The following is a 16,661-nucleotide window of genomic DNA, read 5'->3' on the forward strand; positions in this document are numbered from 1 at the left end:
GCTTTCTCTCTCACAGACAGCACTTTTTCTCAACTGCCTGAAAACGGCTCGCCCACATTCCTGTTTGAAATTCCTCCATTAGTGATGTCACTGATTGAGAATGACAGTTTTTCATATGTGCTGCTCATATGTGCTGCCCGAGCAGTACAGCCTGTCCAGTGGCTTGTTTGAATTTGATTGACCAATCACAACAGAGTCGGCCAGCTTCCCAATCAGAGCAGACTGGGCTTTTCAGGAAGGCGGGCCAAGAGCTCAGAGAGAGTGTTTCAGCAATGGGAAGTATGAGAAACATGTTTTTTGAACATCAAAGCAAAAGGAGTATAAAAATAAAAAGGAGTATAATAGGGGCCCTTAAAGCAAATAAACTGAACAAAGATCCAGACCTCTCCAGCTGTCATATTAGTGCAATAATGCAAGACAAAAATTTGCTTACTTCAGTGTGAACACACCTTTAGTCATCAGACAAATGCAGTGCTATAACATTCTGATTTGTCTGTTAAATTGTTTGAACATTTAGGCATTAAAGCCTACAATAAAGTAATAAAACAAAAACCCTTAAGGTATATAAAAGTGTACTTATGCAGTTTACAGGTTTTATCTTAGTAATGTTTAATCTTAGTAATGATGAAAATCACCAATTTCTCTATGCATTTCATACTTCATATCACGACCAGAGAACATGACAGCAAAAGAAGCTTACTCAATACTTGTAATGATGCTACTACTGTTTTATTCAGTGTATCTTAGTAAACACCAAGGGCAACAGTTGGTGCAGGCTGATCTCCAGGCCTGTCATGCTGTATTCCATTTTGGTAAAGAATGTGCACGAGTTTTATGGTTGATCTGTTATTGTATGTCTGAATTGTCTTTATTACTTCTGCTTTTAAGATGATAAACGGGTAGGAATTGATGTAGTAAATATCTCTGCTGTAAATGCAATGATTAAATGACAAAGAAAAGACGTTGTTTTGTTTTTAAAGGACCACTAAATAACTTTCTCATGGATTTTCTTCAAAGATTCTTCTTCACCTAAGTTTGACTGTACTGACACCAACCAACATAATCATCTCAAACATTTTAACAGTAACCCCACATGGCTTAATGAGTGAGCCGTGCAATTTCAGGACATACCATACAATCTCAAATAAATAGCTGGGGCTAGTACGCTCTTGATTACATTCTAAAGCACAAACAAATAATATCAAACACATTCATTTTTTGTAGACAGACGATCTTATAATCTGCAGTTCATTCATTGCAGGTGCAGTAGTAAACAAGGAAGTAGGATACTCTATCGATTTAGGACCCTATAAGATGAGGGGAGAACATTTCTCTTTCTTTGATATCATTAAAAGTAAAGTTAGGCTTTGCTGTCAGCTTCCTGACTCAAGACAGAGAGAAAAAGAGAGCGAATCGTGTGAGCCACTGAACTGCAGGTTGCAGACATGTGTCTAGGGAGATAATGAGGGGGAAAAAAGCCTATTTTCATACTTTTAGGTTCTTACGCTGGGTTTTCACAGGCTGTTTTTTCCAACTACAACTTTGAGCAGTGAACATCCAGACACTTTAGCCACTGTCAGCCTTCTTCGCTCATACCACTGTTCTTAGAGAGAATGAATTGAACTCTGCTCTGCTCTTGTTGAAGCTGCGTGTGAAATCCCAGTGTAAAGCACAGTATGTTGTTGTTTTATCTGTGTGCGGCAACATGTGACGATTGTGCCCCCGCCCATTTCACATTTAAAAAGCAAAAGTTGTAAGCGACCCTGGTTGTGCGCAATCCACATTGAAATCGACCCACCTCTCAACTCAAAGTGGGTTAACCCTTTCAAACACAAAGTCAACTCTGGTTCAACCCTGGTTGAGTACTCCAAGATGCAATGAATGTTCTTTTGCATTTCAACTTGTATGTTGTTTTAGGATTGAGCACCATTTCATTTATAAACTAAACAAGCCTGTCTTATGCAGGACCACCATGGAAATTGAAATAAGAGCATTTTTTTATTTAATATTTAATTGTACATTAAAACAGCCTTTAATAAATTGGTTTTCAAATTCATGAATTTATCCAAGTTAAAGTTTTCAAAGTTAAACTTACAGTAAATAAATCAATAATACATCATTTAAAACACATTAATGAATTACTAAATAAAAAGAGAGTTAGGTTTAGGTTAGGGTTAGGTAAGCAGACATCAGGGTTGGTGGCACCGGTGGGTTAGGGTTAGAGGGGTTAAAGGTGCACTATGAGTTCCTGCATGATGACACTTCTGTTGACATTCCAAGTAAATACAAAACAAAACAGAGCAAGCTCGCCCCTCCGCCCATGTTTCCGTAACCATGGCGTTATATATGTGTCACATTCCTGAGCGAGTAATTGTATGTTTTGAGCACAGAGAACTATATTTTGCAAGCGCATTACATTGCATTTTGAACAGAAATGTACACTCGCAAAAAACAATTCAGTTTGAGTAAACAAAAACCTATTTCGTGCACAATGAATGTATTTGCATGTCTTTCTCTGCTCGCAGGTAGACGCTGCTGCGCTCCGGTCATGTCTCCCTCGCTCTCAACCTCTTCTCTCTACGCGCTCAACTCTAGACACGCTCGCTCAGATTTTCACAGCGTTACAAGTGTGCCACAAAACCAACCAATCGCAGAATCAAAAGGTCAATTCTGATTGGCTGTTCGTCTCCAATTAGATCGCAAGTAGCAGGAAAGACATCTACAGGGAAACAGTCTTTGACGCAACACCTGCCGTGATGCCCCAGCAAGGGGTATCTCTGCTGTAGCCAGTGGGTACTTGGAAAGATTGTGGAGTAGCTTAACTAATTAAAATAATAAAATTATGATTGATTTAAAACAATATATCAGCTAAAACAGCTCAACACATGTTTAAACATATAGCGAAGTAATCAATGGTAGAAATAAACAGCTAAAAGTGGCCTACTGACTTAACTAACAGTTGAAATGATTAGCTAAAAGTAATGGATGAATTTTGAAACATTAACCACACTTCAAGTAAAAGGCCTAGCTAGCTAGTAGAATTTCTGACCAAACCAACCTAAATGTTTACAGTTTAATTGCATGAAAATGTAAGAATATTCACTTTAATATGATAAATAGTGTGAATACATTGGGAATTGATAGGGCGGGGTATGTGAGTTTATATGACAGGGCTGTGGGGGGAAACTCAGACCAGAAGGGTTGGAAAGCACTGATCTACAGTATTTTATATTATTGACCGACCGGTATATTACAGACATGCCTTAATAGTTGTGTTAATCACAATACCGTTGTTTGAATTACATATCTCCGTGTGTGACTAACGTCATCCTTCACAAGCAATCTAACATTAGCCCAGCATGGATAAAGTCCAGCTATGCATCCAACGTATTCGAACACACCTAAAATGTCAAAATCCAGCCACTTGTAAGAAGTTTGTAATACTGGTTACATAGTTATCGTGTTTTATTAACCTTAATTCTGTTTGCCAAGGCTATATTTTATTGGCTTGCAAAGTAGCTATCCGATGCTAACGCTAACGTTGGCTAGCTAATTTATGTCAAAAAGCAGTAGCTAACTAATGTTACTGCCAAGATATGGTTTCATTGTAAGACAGCGTAAACACATGACAACACTTGACGAGTCTTACAACACCTCTCTGGTCTCTAGTAAAATCATATCTTGGCAGTAGTTAGCTAACGTTTCTGCTTTTTGAGATAAATTAGCGTTAGCAACGGATAGCTCCTTCGCAAGCTAATATAGCAACATAAATCAGGTTAATAAAATACGGTAATGTAACCAAAGTATTAAAAACTACTTAGCTACATGTGGCTATAGTGTGACAGGTCTACTGCTGTTCAGTTTCGCATTGCGAGACCTAGCTAACTTAGCTAGTTACAGTGCTGCGAGGCCTGTTCAGATGACATGTCGGCTGCAGTGTGTGAGCTAGCTAGATTGCTTGTGAAGGATGAGTCAAACTAACGTTAAACACACAAGGAGATATAAGTCAAAGAAAACAACGGCATTATAGTATATTATGTAGTAATATTAAGACATTTCTGTGATAAAAAATCAATAATACAAAATACTGACCGAAATGTGTGTTAATCCAGTAACATTAGTCGAACAGCTTCACTGTAGTCAGTATTTGCTGTACCAACAGGTGTAAACTGAAAAAGACTGTTCCTCCTAGATTTTTGTTTCCTGCTACTTGCGATCTAATTGGAAACGAACAGCCAATCAGAATTGACCTTTTGATTCTGCGATTGGTTGGTTTTGTGGCACACTTGTAACGCTGTGAAAATCTGAGCGAGCGTGTCTAGAGTTGAGCGCGTAGAGAGAAGAGGTTGAGAGCGAGGGAGACATGACCGGAGCGCAGCAGCGTCTACCTGCGAGCAGAGAAAGACATGCAAATACATTCATTGTGCACGAAATAGGTTTTTGTTTACTCAAACTGAATTGTTTTTTGCGAGTGTACATTTCTGTTCAAAATGCAATGTAATGCGCTTGCAAAATATAGTTCTCTGTGCTCAAAACATACAATTACTCGCTCAGGAATGTGACACATATATAACGCCATACGTAACTGTCATGACTAGCTGGCAAACTGTCACTAACCCCCACCCCCTCCTCCAACCATCTTGTAGGTGATTGGCTGGAACGTGTTTTGTTGTATTTTGATGCACAGTCTGTGCACCTACTGTTTGTTTGTCATTTACGACCCCTGTGTTGTCTCCCGAGACCGGGCTTTTTTACAGTGTATTCAGGGGGCAGGCAGCTAGAGGATCAAGGAGAGATGCCTACGATTTGAGACAAAAATGAAATTGTGCTGAAACCATGCAGGAACTCATAGTGCACCTTTAAGGGGAAGAAGATAGGCAATTAGCACTTAGAAGAGCCCATTCTTTGCCATGAGGACAACAAAGTCATACCATCAGTAGCAACAGGGTGATATAAGGTGGTTCGTTAATATTGTCGTTTCTCTACTCCTGTATTAATAAAAGTTGAACTCAAATGAATGAAGTGCAGTGTTAGGCTATTTATTTATTTATCTACACATGCTGCGCCTGCTCATAGGCTATTTTTATTTTTTTAATTTTATTTTTTTAAAGAGACCCCCACAAAATTCATACCCTGGATTAAATACACACAATTCTTAGAGTGGGCATTACCATTTCTCTGTGTTACATAAACATTGTGGTTGTGTTGATTTCGCACCCAATATTGGTGCTTAAAAAATTCCCTGTGCCAAATAGGTCTAGGGTCAGAAAGTGGAGAATATGTGGTGATGGTAATAAGGAACTGACAATACGAGGCTTAGTTTGCTGAAAAGGTCTTCAGTCCTTTGCGTAGTAAGGTCCAAGTCTACCCCCTAGTGGACGGAGCAGCAAACAACACTTTGGTGGCTTCTCTGAAATCCTCCTGTTGGGTACTGATTATGGACAGTAACAGTAACTGTGATATAACTTAACCTGCATAAGTATGCTTGGGATGAAAACTGGATTTATACAATAAAGCATGAGTGTCTGTCTCTCTGAAATAAACCTTAATGTCCAGTCTGAGATTATCGTTAAAATCAGGACCCTTAAATGTGGTGGTGTCTAAGAAATCAACAGAGGCAGTGTCGGCGCTATGGTGGGGCATTCGAGGGCTGTGCCCCCCCTAGCGGTTATTGATGCCCCTCCTACTACAGGCCATGGCGTGGCAAAAAAAATATCCCTTTTAGTTATTATTTTAATATTAAATGTGCAAACTGTTACTTAAATAAAATGATACGAGGAGAACGCATAGCAGGTTACTAGGCTTGGTCAATGCTCATTCATTGGTCCTCAAATGCCCCACCATAGGATTCTGCGCGCTGCAGCGCAACTTGAGCTGTTGTTTTTGTTTTGAATCGAAAGAATAGAGCTAACAGTTTGTCTGTCCTCATAGGCAGTTAGCCTAACTATTGAGAAAAAAAATGGATTTACGAAAATGGCTTAGACCACCTCCTCCTCTTCAGCATCTTCCAGCAGCAGCAGACTCTAACAATCTGGCCGCCACCACCAGTACAGCCACGGTCTCTGAGAGGCGTAAGAGCCAACCTTGCCCTTCGGCTAATGCTATTGCTAGCTTCGGACAACCGCCAACGGACATAACGGACCAACGCAGCGGTTGATGATCTGGGGACTGACAAGCCTGTTCAAATTGTGTTAAAGTGCCCATATTATGAAAAAAACTAGGGCTGTCAAAATAACGCGTTAATTTCGATTAATTAATTTGAGAAAAAATAACGCGTTAAAAACAATAACGCAGATTAACGCAGATTAATCTATTCCATATTGACGTTTGACCCAGAGCCGTTCTAGCCACCATTGGACTGTAAAATGAAGGAGGGAGACGAGAATGTGCTGCCTGGATCATTAACTGGAACATTTACTTGTAAAAATCTTCTTCCTGCCAACCCTGGCTACCGGAATCTGGTGCCACTGATATGTATGCACTTCTCTCTGATGCTCTGAAGACGATACAGGCAACACAAACACCGCTGCATGTGACGCTAGTTAACACTATACTCAACAGCAGCTAATGTTAGCCCACCGCTAGCTAGTTAACACTATACTCGACAGCAGCTAACGTTAGCCTACCGCTAGCTAGTAGTTGGATTAAACACGGTTACAATGCTGACAGCTAACGCTGAACGGTGTAAAGTTTGATTGTGTTTTACTGTAGAGGACTGTGACTCAACAGCGGGATGTAACAATCTGCAGCTGCCGAGCTGCCGTCGGAAAAACAACACAGACGGTGCGTTCAATGAAACTGGTAAACTACACCTTCGTGGTGCATTTGAAGTTATTGTAAATGTCCTTGGTGGTTATTTTTGTCGTTCAACAGCAATTTATTAGTGAAATAAGTTATTGTTATTGTTATACATTATTATTAAATCATTTAATTTTGACCATATGGCCTTAGCAATAAACAAGCCGTTCTTTAATGTCACCGACTGTTGTTTAGTACCCTTTGTTTTCTTTTCTTTTTTTACTTTCTTAAAAAGTATCGGTTCAGGCACCGTTAATTATGTATGCGATTAATTTCGATTAATTATATACTATATAATTAATACAGTTTCTGAATGTGTCCTGCCTTCAGTCTCTGGGTGAGCTGTTCAAAATCGACACGGCTTGTGTCGTCACAAGCCAAAACGAGCAGGCTAACTGCAACCATTAGCTCGTAGTGCTAGCATGCTACCTTGTTCTCAATAGCAAAGCACTGCTACAACACACACAAGTTCACCATAATCTACAAAAGAACTACTTACATGTGTGCCCTCATTTAGAAGTCTCCCAGCTAATCCTGCCTTGTAACTGACCGAAGTTGTAGAAACAGCCTTTCTTTTACTGTCTATGGAGCTAGCTAGCTGACATGATCTACATCTGAGCTACTGCGCATGTGCGAGTGTAATCAAAGATAGTACAGAAGAAGAAGAAGAAAAGAGGTCTCACTCTGTAGCTAAAACAGAGACCAGGTGAAAAGAGGATCTGCAGCAGTACAACAAAAATATGGTGTTTTTTGAAAATTAAACCATGTAAACCTATTCTGGTACAACCTTAAAATACAATTATGAACCTGAAAATGAGCATAATATGGGTGCTTTAAAACAATATCCTGTAACTGTTTACAATGGTAAGGGGCGATCATTTGTTGATAAATGGTTTCACAACAGAGAGTGGTTGGAGTACAGTGTCAAGGCAGACGCAGCATTTTGTTTTTGCTGTCGGATTTTCAGCTTCACTAGAAAATCTGGAACATTGGATGCCTTCGTGAGGGTGGGCTATCGTAACTGGAAACACTCCATGACCAAACACCGTGGATTTCATAAACGTGAAACTTCGAAGGACCACATGTCTTGCTATGCAATGTGGAAGGAGAGGGAGATGCGTCGCAATACAGGGAAGAAGGTATCAACCCTTGTCAATGCAAGTCAACTAAGGAATAACTGGTATTATGTGTCGTCACTAATAGATGTAGTTGGGTTCTTGGTTAAAAACCAGTTGCCGCTACAGGGGAAGATTGACGCTTTTGATGACATGTCGGAGGGGGGGTCTGGACTTTTCCTTTCCATGCTTTATTACACTATTGAAAAGGATCCTGAATTGGCTAATGTCGTGAAGACAATCCCTCGCAATGCCACTTACACCTGTCATGATATGCAAAATGAACTGCCAAGTTTCATGTTCCTTGCCAACTTAACCCACAGGATCCTTTCTCTATTGGACCCACCGAACAAGCTTCTCCAGAGAGAGGACACTGACTTGTTGACGGGTTTAAGTGTTGTGGTGAGTGCAACAGCATGTGTTAAAAAACTCCGTTGTGATGAAGAGTTTAAGCAGGTGCTGGATACTGCCATGGCCACCAGCGAGTCACTGAGACCCGGGCCCAAACGGAGACGCATAGAGAGCACACGGATGGATGGTTACATCGTTATGGGGCCTACAGAAGGACACAGAGGTGACGATGACTTGGAAACTGAACTTCGGAGATTGTACTACAACACTGTTGATTCGGTGATTGGGGAACTTGAGCGTAGATTCAGCGAGCTCAACTTACAACCTCCAAGTGAACTTGCAGCACTAAATCCAGAAGGCGATAACTTCCTTGATGTGAAAGCTGTGAAGCATATTTTCGACCTGTCACAATTGATTATAACGCTGACGCTGAGTTCGAAGTTGCTAAAGAGTTTTTAATGTCACAAAAGCAAGCAATGCAGGGAGACTGGACCATACAGCACATAATCTCAACGTACCACAACCATCTGATTGCCATGCCCAGTGTGCTGACTGCTTTTTTAAACATGCATTAACATTTGGCGCATCCACAGCAATGTGTGAGAATTCATTCTCCACTCTGAGAAATGTTTTTTTGGAACACAGACGCTCAATGCTACACGAGAGAAAAGCCCGTTCCCATTCGAGAAAGACTTGACACGCAAATACACAAGTGAATGGAAGGACACAGTACTTACAAGGTTCAGCAGCAACACTCGTTGCCTGCAACTCTTCTGAACAGCCACTGCTGGCCATTTCGGTTCCTATATTGTATTAAAGTATCCGAGTATTTTTCTACAGGATGGAACAGGTAACAAGCCTACAAAGCAGTGTCCCTCAGTGGTGCTACATTATGGATCCATCATTTGTGCTTTTCAGCGCCGCCAAAAGAGTGACGCTGAGAGAGGAGGACATGACGGTGGAAAAGATTTCTAAAATATTTCGGGTATGGCCATCGAACGTTGATTATTGTTCTCACACAGTATGTCTTCCAAAGATACGTGATGTTAGCTAGCTAACTAAAGTTAATGAGTTTTCTAGCATTATGTTTTGAATGTGTGACATTGGGTGAACTGTTAAGTAACTGTGACAGCTAACTTAGTTGGCAGTCGCATAGGTGTTAGTTAGTGGTGATGTTGAAGTATTGTGTTGTACAGAGAGGTGTTTCTGTTATTTTTCCAAACCGTAATCGTGTCAATTAGGATAGGCTCAATGACATATAAGTTAAGTTAGGTGTTTCTGTATCACCTGTAACTTTCTGTATTCTGTAACTTAAGGCAATACAGTTTAATAGCACCACAAACTCCATCCTCTAAAATGATCATACAGTTGATGGAATGCCTCTCTAAAACAGTTTCAACAAAAATGTATAACTTTATGACATTATAACTTTTGCATTATAATAACTGTACATGCTTTTTTTGCAGGACTGTTGTATTGGATTACATTAATTTTAGCTTACGTTAGGTGAACTTAATAAACTAGCAACCGATAGTAGTGCTGGATTTATGCACCTAACAATAGTGGATACGGTTATTGAATTCCATTACCAGGATTTTTCCTAAATCTTACTTCTTTTTAGGTAACCAGCCAGAGCCTGTACCTCACTGACGATACCAATGTGGCAGTTTTCCCTGGAGCAGAGGGCCACTTCAGTTCATTCGACCTCAGGAACAAGGCCCATTACGAAGTACACGGGGCCGGGGCTGTGCTGGATGCTGGTGTTAATGTTGCTGCGGGGCCACTACCTACTCCTTCCACGAGCAGCCAGTTTCGCTTCTCCAGGTCGGCTAGCTCAGCAAGCCCCTCAGTGCCACTCAGGGCTCAATCCCTGAAATACTTTACAAGGTAAGGCACATTTTTTTCAATTTCCATGCCCTTGTCAATAGAATATAAATATAAATGTTATCTTGTATGTTCAAAATTTTGAATGAACCTAAATTTAGTTGTTCTGAATTCCAGGACTGTCAGTCTGGGAGAGGTACAGAGTGGAAAGCTTGTGAACAGCAGAATGGTGGGTGTAAGATTTACTGAGCAGGAGGCCAGTGTCCCATCCATGATTGCCAAAGTAAAAGATGCCTTAGGAAGCAATGAACAACTCATCCTGACAGACCACAATGGAGTGGAAATATTGGACTCAGAAGGAGCAAGAGGTGCTTCATTTGATCAATTTTATTTACCATCTCAAATTATAGTTTAGGTAACCCTGTGTCTTGAAAATGTACTGTGACAACATCAAGTTTTAAGTTGCTTCACAGCTAAGTGGCAAATATATTGGGCTATTAATTGTCACGTCAACATTTATAAAGTCTCACATTTTAAACTGGAGCCATAAACAATGTCAAACCTTTGCCATTTCAGATAAAAACTAAATGAATATGCATTCACATGTCCATCTTCAAGAGTGAGCTCTTATTGATACATACTGTATATTTTGTACTCAATTAGGCACCTTTTATTGGAAGCAGAACTCGCGAAAAATCATGGCTGTACCAGAGGTTGATTTCTAAGCTGTGCAACAAAAGAGGCGAAGAATCTCGTAAGTCGGACTACCAGTGGCTTCTGTTACACTCCCTCAGTTTTTCCTCCTGACATCAGGCACTGTAAAAGGCTGAGCATGGCCTGAATTAAAGAGCAGAGCTGGTCTGATACAACATATTCAAAGAGACTACATGAAAGCACCTAAAATAATGGCACATTTCTCTGTCAGTCTGTCCAGAAACACTGCCATGTTTATCTGAGTCTTTTCTTTGATACAACTATATCTCCTACAATCGGACATCTTCAGTCAATGGACACTTTATGCAATATTTGATTGGCACAAAAGCAATCGTTTCTGTGTCCATAATCAATCTGAATGTAATGGCATGTCACATCATTTGCATACATTAACAGTTTCTAATTATTTAATATATACATGTGGCGTTTCTCTTTCACAGACGCAGAGATGATGAGAGTGGACTGGACAGTGTGTTCGAGAAGATCGAGGAGCTTGTCTTGGCTGCTCAGGGTTTGTCTGAGGTGAAAACTGCCATTCAGGGACTCTCTGACCTGGTCCATCGAAAGAGGAACACAACATTGGTACTGACCGAAGAACAGTCCAGGAATGTTAGGGATACATTCACTTGTCTGGTTTGCAGAGGTAAGTCTTGTCCTTAGGAAGACAAAAAAATAATGTATTCACCCTGACAAACACATTGTTGTTGTTTGGTGGAATTTATGATGTAGTGGTCATTTAAAAGCTTAAGTGTCCTGCTCCTGGTGTTCTTTGTATAGCCAATTGAGACCAATCCGTAAAAACAGAGCCATTCCTTAAGCATACTTCAGTAATTTACATCCGTGATGTTAAGTGGTACGGGGTGTGCTTGGAGCATCTGTAGACAGAGAAAGGAATTTGTTAATTCTCACTGAACTTATGCCATACATAGACTCAGTTACATAAAGGATACTTTTTGAAACGCTGTCTGACATTCAATTGGAAAATATTTTTCATTCTTCATTTAGTATATCTTGTATTGTGTTTTCAGACCTCTAATATGTATTTCTTACACTGTCAGGAATCATGGAAGATCCAGTATTTGCAGCATGCTGTGGAAGTTTGGTCAGATGCAGATCCTGCACTACTTTGTGGCTTCAGAATTCCTCAATGTGTTTGAAGTGCAGAGCAGATGATTTTTCCATCATCATTCACAGAGTCACTGGCCTTTCTGGTGTAGTAAATGTCATGAGAGAGCTGGCACGCGAAGAGTAAATGCTGCTTTTCTGCTTGCCACCAATCCTTACTTGTCAGTGTTATATCATGTTATAAATACTTTTGATATTGAGGATTGATGTTTTTTATGTTGCATCGATGTTCTTAGCTATGGAGTTTTAAGAGCTAGAAAATGTAACGATGTTTTATGTTACATCATTTAGGGATGCACCGAATATTCGGCCACCGAAAAGTTTCGGCCGAAAATGGCCCAAAAGGGCATTTTCGGTTTTCGGCCGAAATACTTTTATCACCGAAACAATACGGCCGAATTGTTGTGATGAAGCAAACAGAAACCGCGACCTGTGAGATCTATTCGGATCCTCTGCACTTCATCGCGACTGTACTTGATCCGCGTTATAAAGACCATTACTTGGATGCGGAAATAAAGCAGCGCGCATGAGAAATGATCCAGGCCGCGATATAACCCGGAGTGGAGATGGAGACGGAGCAGCGCACGGAGCAGCGCCCAGCGCAGGAGAAGGAGATCAAAGCGCAGAAAAAAAGACTTGTCTCTCTGCACCAGATGAGGGGCATGCACCCTCGTTGTCTGATATGTTCAGTGAAATCCTGCAAGAAAGTGCCTCAAATAATAATAATAGGTAAGCTATTCTGTTCTTAGGCTACTATATACTGTATGTGACTATCAGATTGTAGCCATATCTGCTAGATATTTTTTTAATTTGATAAAAATGTTTATTTATGCACTGGCCCTATTTAAATACACTCTCTCAAATCTTTCTCAAATGTCAGGCAGATGACAAGCTCAACCGCTCAACAGCTAGATGGTTATCTGTCTGAAGTCCCCATCCCCAGAAGTGATAACCCTCTTGTTTACTGGAGAAGTAATCACGGCCGCTTTCCTGACTGATTTTATTTTATACTGTGCATTGTTGCAATGTGCTAAATAAATATTTGCATAATTTGTAATTGATTTATTCTTTGAAACTTTAATATTAATTTATACAATTGCAATGCCTTGATTTTAGTAAAGTTAGTACACAGTCATAGCCATAAATGCAAAGGTACTAATAATTGGCATAATTTCTTTCGGTGTTTCGGTTTTTGGTCTTGGTTTCCTCTTTTTTGGTTTTCGGTTTCGGCCAAGAATTTTCATTTCGGTGCATCCCTAACATCATTGTTCCCACCTCACAGTGATTTTATAAGAGCTAGTAGGCCTAAATGTGGCAAGATGTTTTTATGCTACATTATTGTTCTCAGCCCACAGTGATTTTATAAGAGCTAGTAGGCCTAAATGAGGCAAGATGTTGTGACAGGCTCTTCTGTGGAGATTTGCAAAGCTGGACTTACTTTGTTTACACAATTTATGTGTCTCTGATTATTCTTTCTATACAAAATAAATATATTTTTTTCTCTATAAAATGACCCTGTGAATAATGTCTAATATGGATACAATGACAGTAAAATTATTTATTAATGGTAACAAAATAGGCAGTTGACATTTTTATAGTGACACTTATATAGACATATAAAGTAAAACTTGTATGGTAAATACTATCAGGGTATACTTACACCCTCTACTGTTGTAGTAGTAACTGCATAATGGTGTCCACAGACACAGATGTCCAGCAATCCGTTACAAGGCTCCTCACAATCCAGTGCACATGAAATTAGGAACAAGTCTTTGTTACATCAATGAGGTAGATCAAGGCCTCTTTGAAGGGAGCATAGTTGTAATTGACAGCACTGTCAAAAACAACTGAAAGGTCGGGGTAATAATGTGCGAAGTGCTGCTCTGCTCTCACTTTGTCTGCCTCAGACAGAAAGGGGTCACTTCCGAATGAAGATACTCTGGTACTCTGGACCCGTCCCTGTCATAAATGTCAGCTGCAACTGTGGCATCTGGTAGGAGATCGGTTGTGATTTTTCTTGGTGTTCCAGTCCCTGCTAGGTGATTTGGTATCCCTCTCTCTTTAACAACACAAGAAATGTTTGTTGTGATGTTCAATGATAAAACACTTAAACTGAGTAACTTGTAAGGGAAATGTGACATACCTGGAATCCTGTGAGCATTCCGTGATTGCACAAATCTGTTTATGCCAATCTGGCACATTGGCAGGTCAGATTAGATGTGCAGAACCTTGTCAGACTGTCCTCCATATCTATTGCTTCCTGATCTTGTAGCTGGATGAGGGCCTCCTTTAGTGGATAATTCACTCTGTTGTTAATTTCTGGCCACATCCTTTCCACTGTGTGATTCTGTGTTTTTTTTTTTTTAAAGGAGATGATAGAGGTCTGTTAACAATATGTTTCTATGTTATTAACAGTTGGGAACTAGTGAATAGACTAAGAATAACCTTGTTGTGTAAAATCCCCAAGACCACACAATGTTGAAAACATCATAAGAAAAAGTTCTGTATTCAAAATCCGAGAATAAGTATTATCTGAAGTACTGATTGTAACCACTCTTGACAATTGGCCCAGGATATATTTGAAATTATTAGATTACTCATTATGTAGGGGAGTGTAAAGTAGCAGGACATGGATATGCTCAAGTAAAGTAAAGTTCCTCAGACTTGTACTTAAGTGCATTACTTGGCTTAATATACTTAGTTACTTTTCACCAATGGTGTAATGTAGATGCAGATGGTTGACATTACCCTTGTTGACTGTGTTTGGAGGTATGGCTGTCTTTGCTGGTTGTGTCTATATTCTGACAGCCTCTCTTGCATGTAGAGGCACAGGTAAAACTCTTTGCCATGATCCACACAAAGTTGATCCCACATTCCATAATGTGTTACTGCAGGTCTACATAAACACATATGAAACGCTCAATTATTAATATTATTACAATTGATAAAATATGTTCGATCAAACATAACATACAACACTGACCTGTACACCTCTTCATAGATGGCAAGATTGTTTTTAGCAGGCATAGTTGCATTTGCAACAGTTTTCTTGCTGTATCCATCTACAGCAATCACATGAGTCACTCCAAACATGACCAATTTTTCATTTTGGTCCATGTGCATCTTGTGTCCCATATACTCAGCATTATATGGGATTTGGTTAAAGTTACGGGAACCCTATGCAAGCAAGAAATATAAATATATTAGTCAGCATTAGATATAGGCTAGGTATTATTAGGTATACATGTGCATGGTATAGGCTACATGGCCAGAACGGTCTGCCAGCAGACCTTTGTGGGACTCATCCCATCTGTCAGGACGGAAATTACATCAGAATCACCCACAACTCTGTAAACTAAAGGTAACCACCGTAATACATAAACAGTTCATGTCAAATATTTATGTTGAAACAATAATGCACAGAATTAATTGAAATCTATTATCTGGATGTGCACCGTTAAAAGGCCACAAAACACAAAGACTAATTCCATAGATTTCACTACTGGTTGACTGTGATTCAGAATATGTTGATTTAGGATATGATTTAAAATACTATGTTGTGCAAGGTATTTTAACTGCCGAACTTTAATGTTAACTTAGGCTATATGACGGTTTAATGATATGACTTTGCGTTGGCTAATGAAATGCACAGGAGGTGTATCATCCCAATCTGTTATCTTAAACCTTTATAGAAAGCAATTTAAACATTTATTTCTTAAAACTTACTAGTCACTATTTAAAAACTACTAGTACTTATTTATAGCTACTAGTAACTATCCCCGTTTTACTAGTAACAATTGATTACATACTAGTACTTAATTTTTTGTTACTAGTGACTATTCCATTAGTTACTAGTAATTATTTTTAGTTACTAGTCACTAATTGCACATTTTTTCTATTCTATTCTATTCTATAACTATTCGAATAGTTACTGGTAACTAATGAAAAGGTGATCTCTACAGAGCCCCATAGATTGCGATGTCAAAAATGTGCAATTAGTTACTAGTAACTAATGGAATAGTTAGCCTACTAGTAACTAAAACGTGCTAGTATCTAATCAATTGTTACTAGTAAAACGGGAATACGTATTAGTAGTTAATGAAATAGTTAATAGTAACTAATAAGTAAGTACTAGTAGCATTTAAATAGCAACTAGTAAGTTTTAAAGAATAAATGGTAAAAGGGCTTGCCATAAAAACCAAGACATTTACATCCTGACAGATAAGATGACACCCAAATTGCCTGAGCTCTACATAGGAGGTCTGCAGTCAGACCCTATTGGGCAAAACCCTGTCTATTATAAAAATATAAAATTCAGGACTAGCCTATTTAAGACATACTTGACGCTTCTTATATTTGTATGTGTGACATGCTCCAACAACATGCTCCAACAACACCATGACAAATTCCTCGTATGTGCAACGTACTTGGCAATAAAGCCCTTTCTGATTCTGATTCTGATTCTGATTCTGATTCTGTTCTTCATGGTAAGGGGTATGGGCTGCTCTCAGAACGCTCCCAACGCGGCATTCCCCTGCACGTACCCCAACTGAGGACAGGGAGTCTGTCATCATTTTACGACCATATGTTGATCCAGTCTGTTAAAACACACACAGGCACACACTTGTTTGTCTACCATCAAATAGCCTAGGTCTAGTACAGTGGTGTAGTCTAGTTTTTTTGTAGTGAGTATACTGTGATTTTTCCCTCCCAACCTCATACACCCCGTCCCAG

The 16,661-nt window shown here is 39.5% G+C and overlaps 1 protein-coding gene across 1 annotated transcript; it reads left to right on the forward strand.

Annotated features, from left to right (window-relative positions):
• The first annotated feature begins 9,113 nt into the window (after positions 1-9,113).
• LOC116048424 lies at positions 9,114-11,551 on the forward strand. Its single transcript, XM_031297544.2, has 5 exons — positions 9,114-9,249; positions 9,886-10,151; positions 10,266-10,456; positions 10,752-10,842; positions 11,243-11,551. Exons 1-4 carry the CDS (start codon positions 9,157-9,159, stop codon positions 10,811-10,813), a joined length of 612 nt encoding a protein of 203 aa, XP_031153404.1. The 5' UTR covers positions 9,114-9,156; the 3' UTR covers positions 10,814-10,842; positions 11,243-11,551.
• Positions 11,552-16,661: the final 5,110 nt, after the last annotated feature.

This window comes from Sander lucioperca, chromosome 5, assembly GCF_008315115.2.
Source record: "Sander lucioperca isolate FBNREF2018 chromosome 5, SLUC_FBN_1.2, whole genome shotgun sequence".
Classification (NCBI taxonomy): Eukaryota; Metazoa; Chordata; class Actinopteri; order Perciformes; family Percidae; genus Sander; species Sander lucioperca.

Excerpts from the sequence above, each read along its gene's own strand:
- LOC116048424 (XM_031297544.2), top strand. The coding sequence starts at position 9,157 with ATGGATCCATCATTTGTGCTTTTCAGCGCCGCCAAAAGAGTGACGCTG. Across the intron at positions 9,250-9,885 it reads AGATTTCTAAAATATTTCGG|GTAACCAGCCAGAGCCTGTA; the intron begins GTATGGCCATCG and ends ACTTCTTTTTAG. Across the intron at positions 10,457-10,751 it reads GGACTCAGAAGGAGCAAGAG|GCACCTTTTATTGGAAGCAG; the intron begins GTGCTTCATTTG and ends GTACTCAATTAG.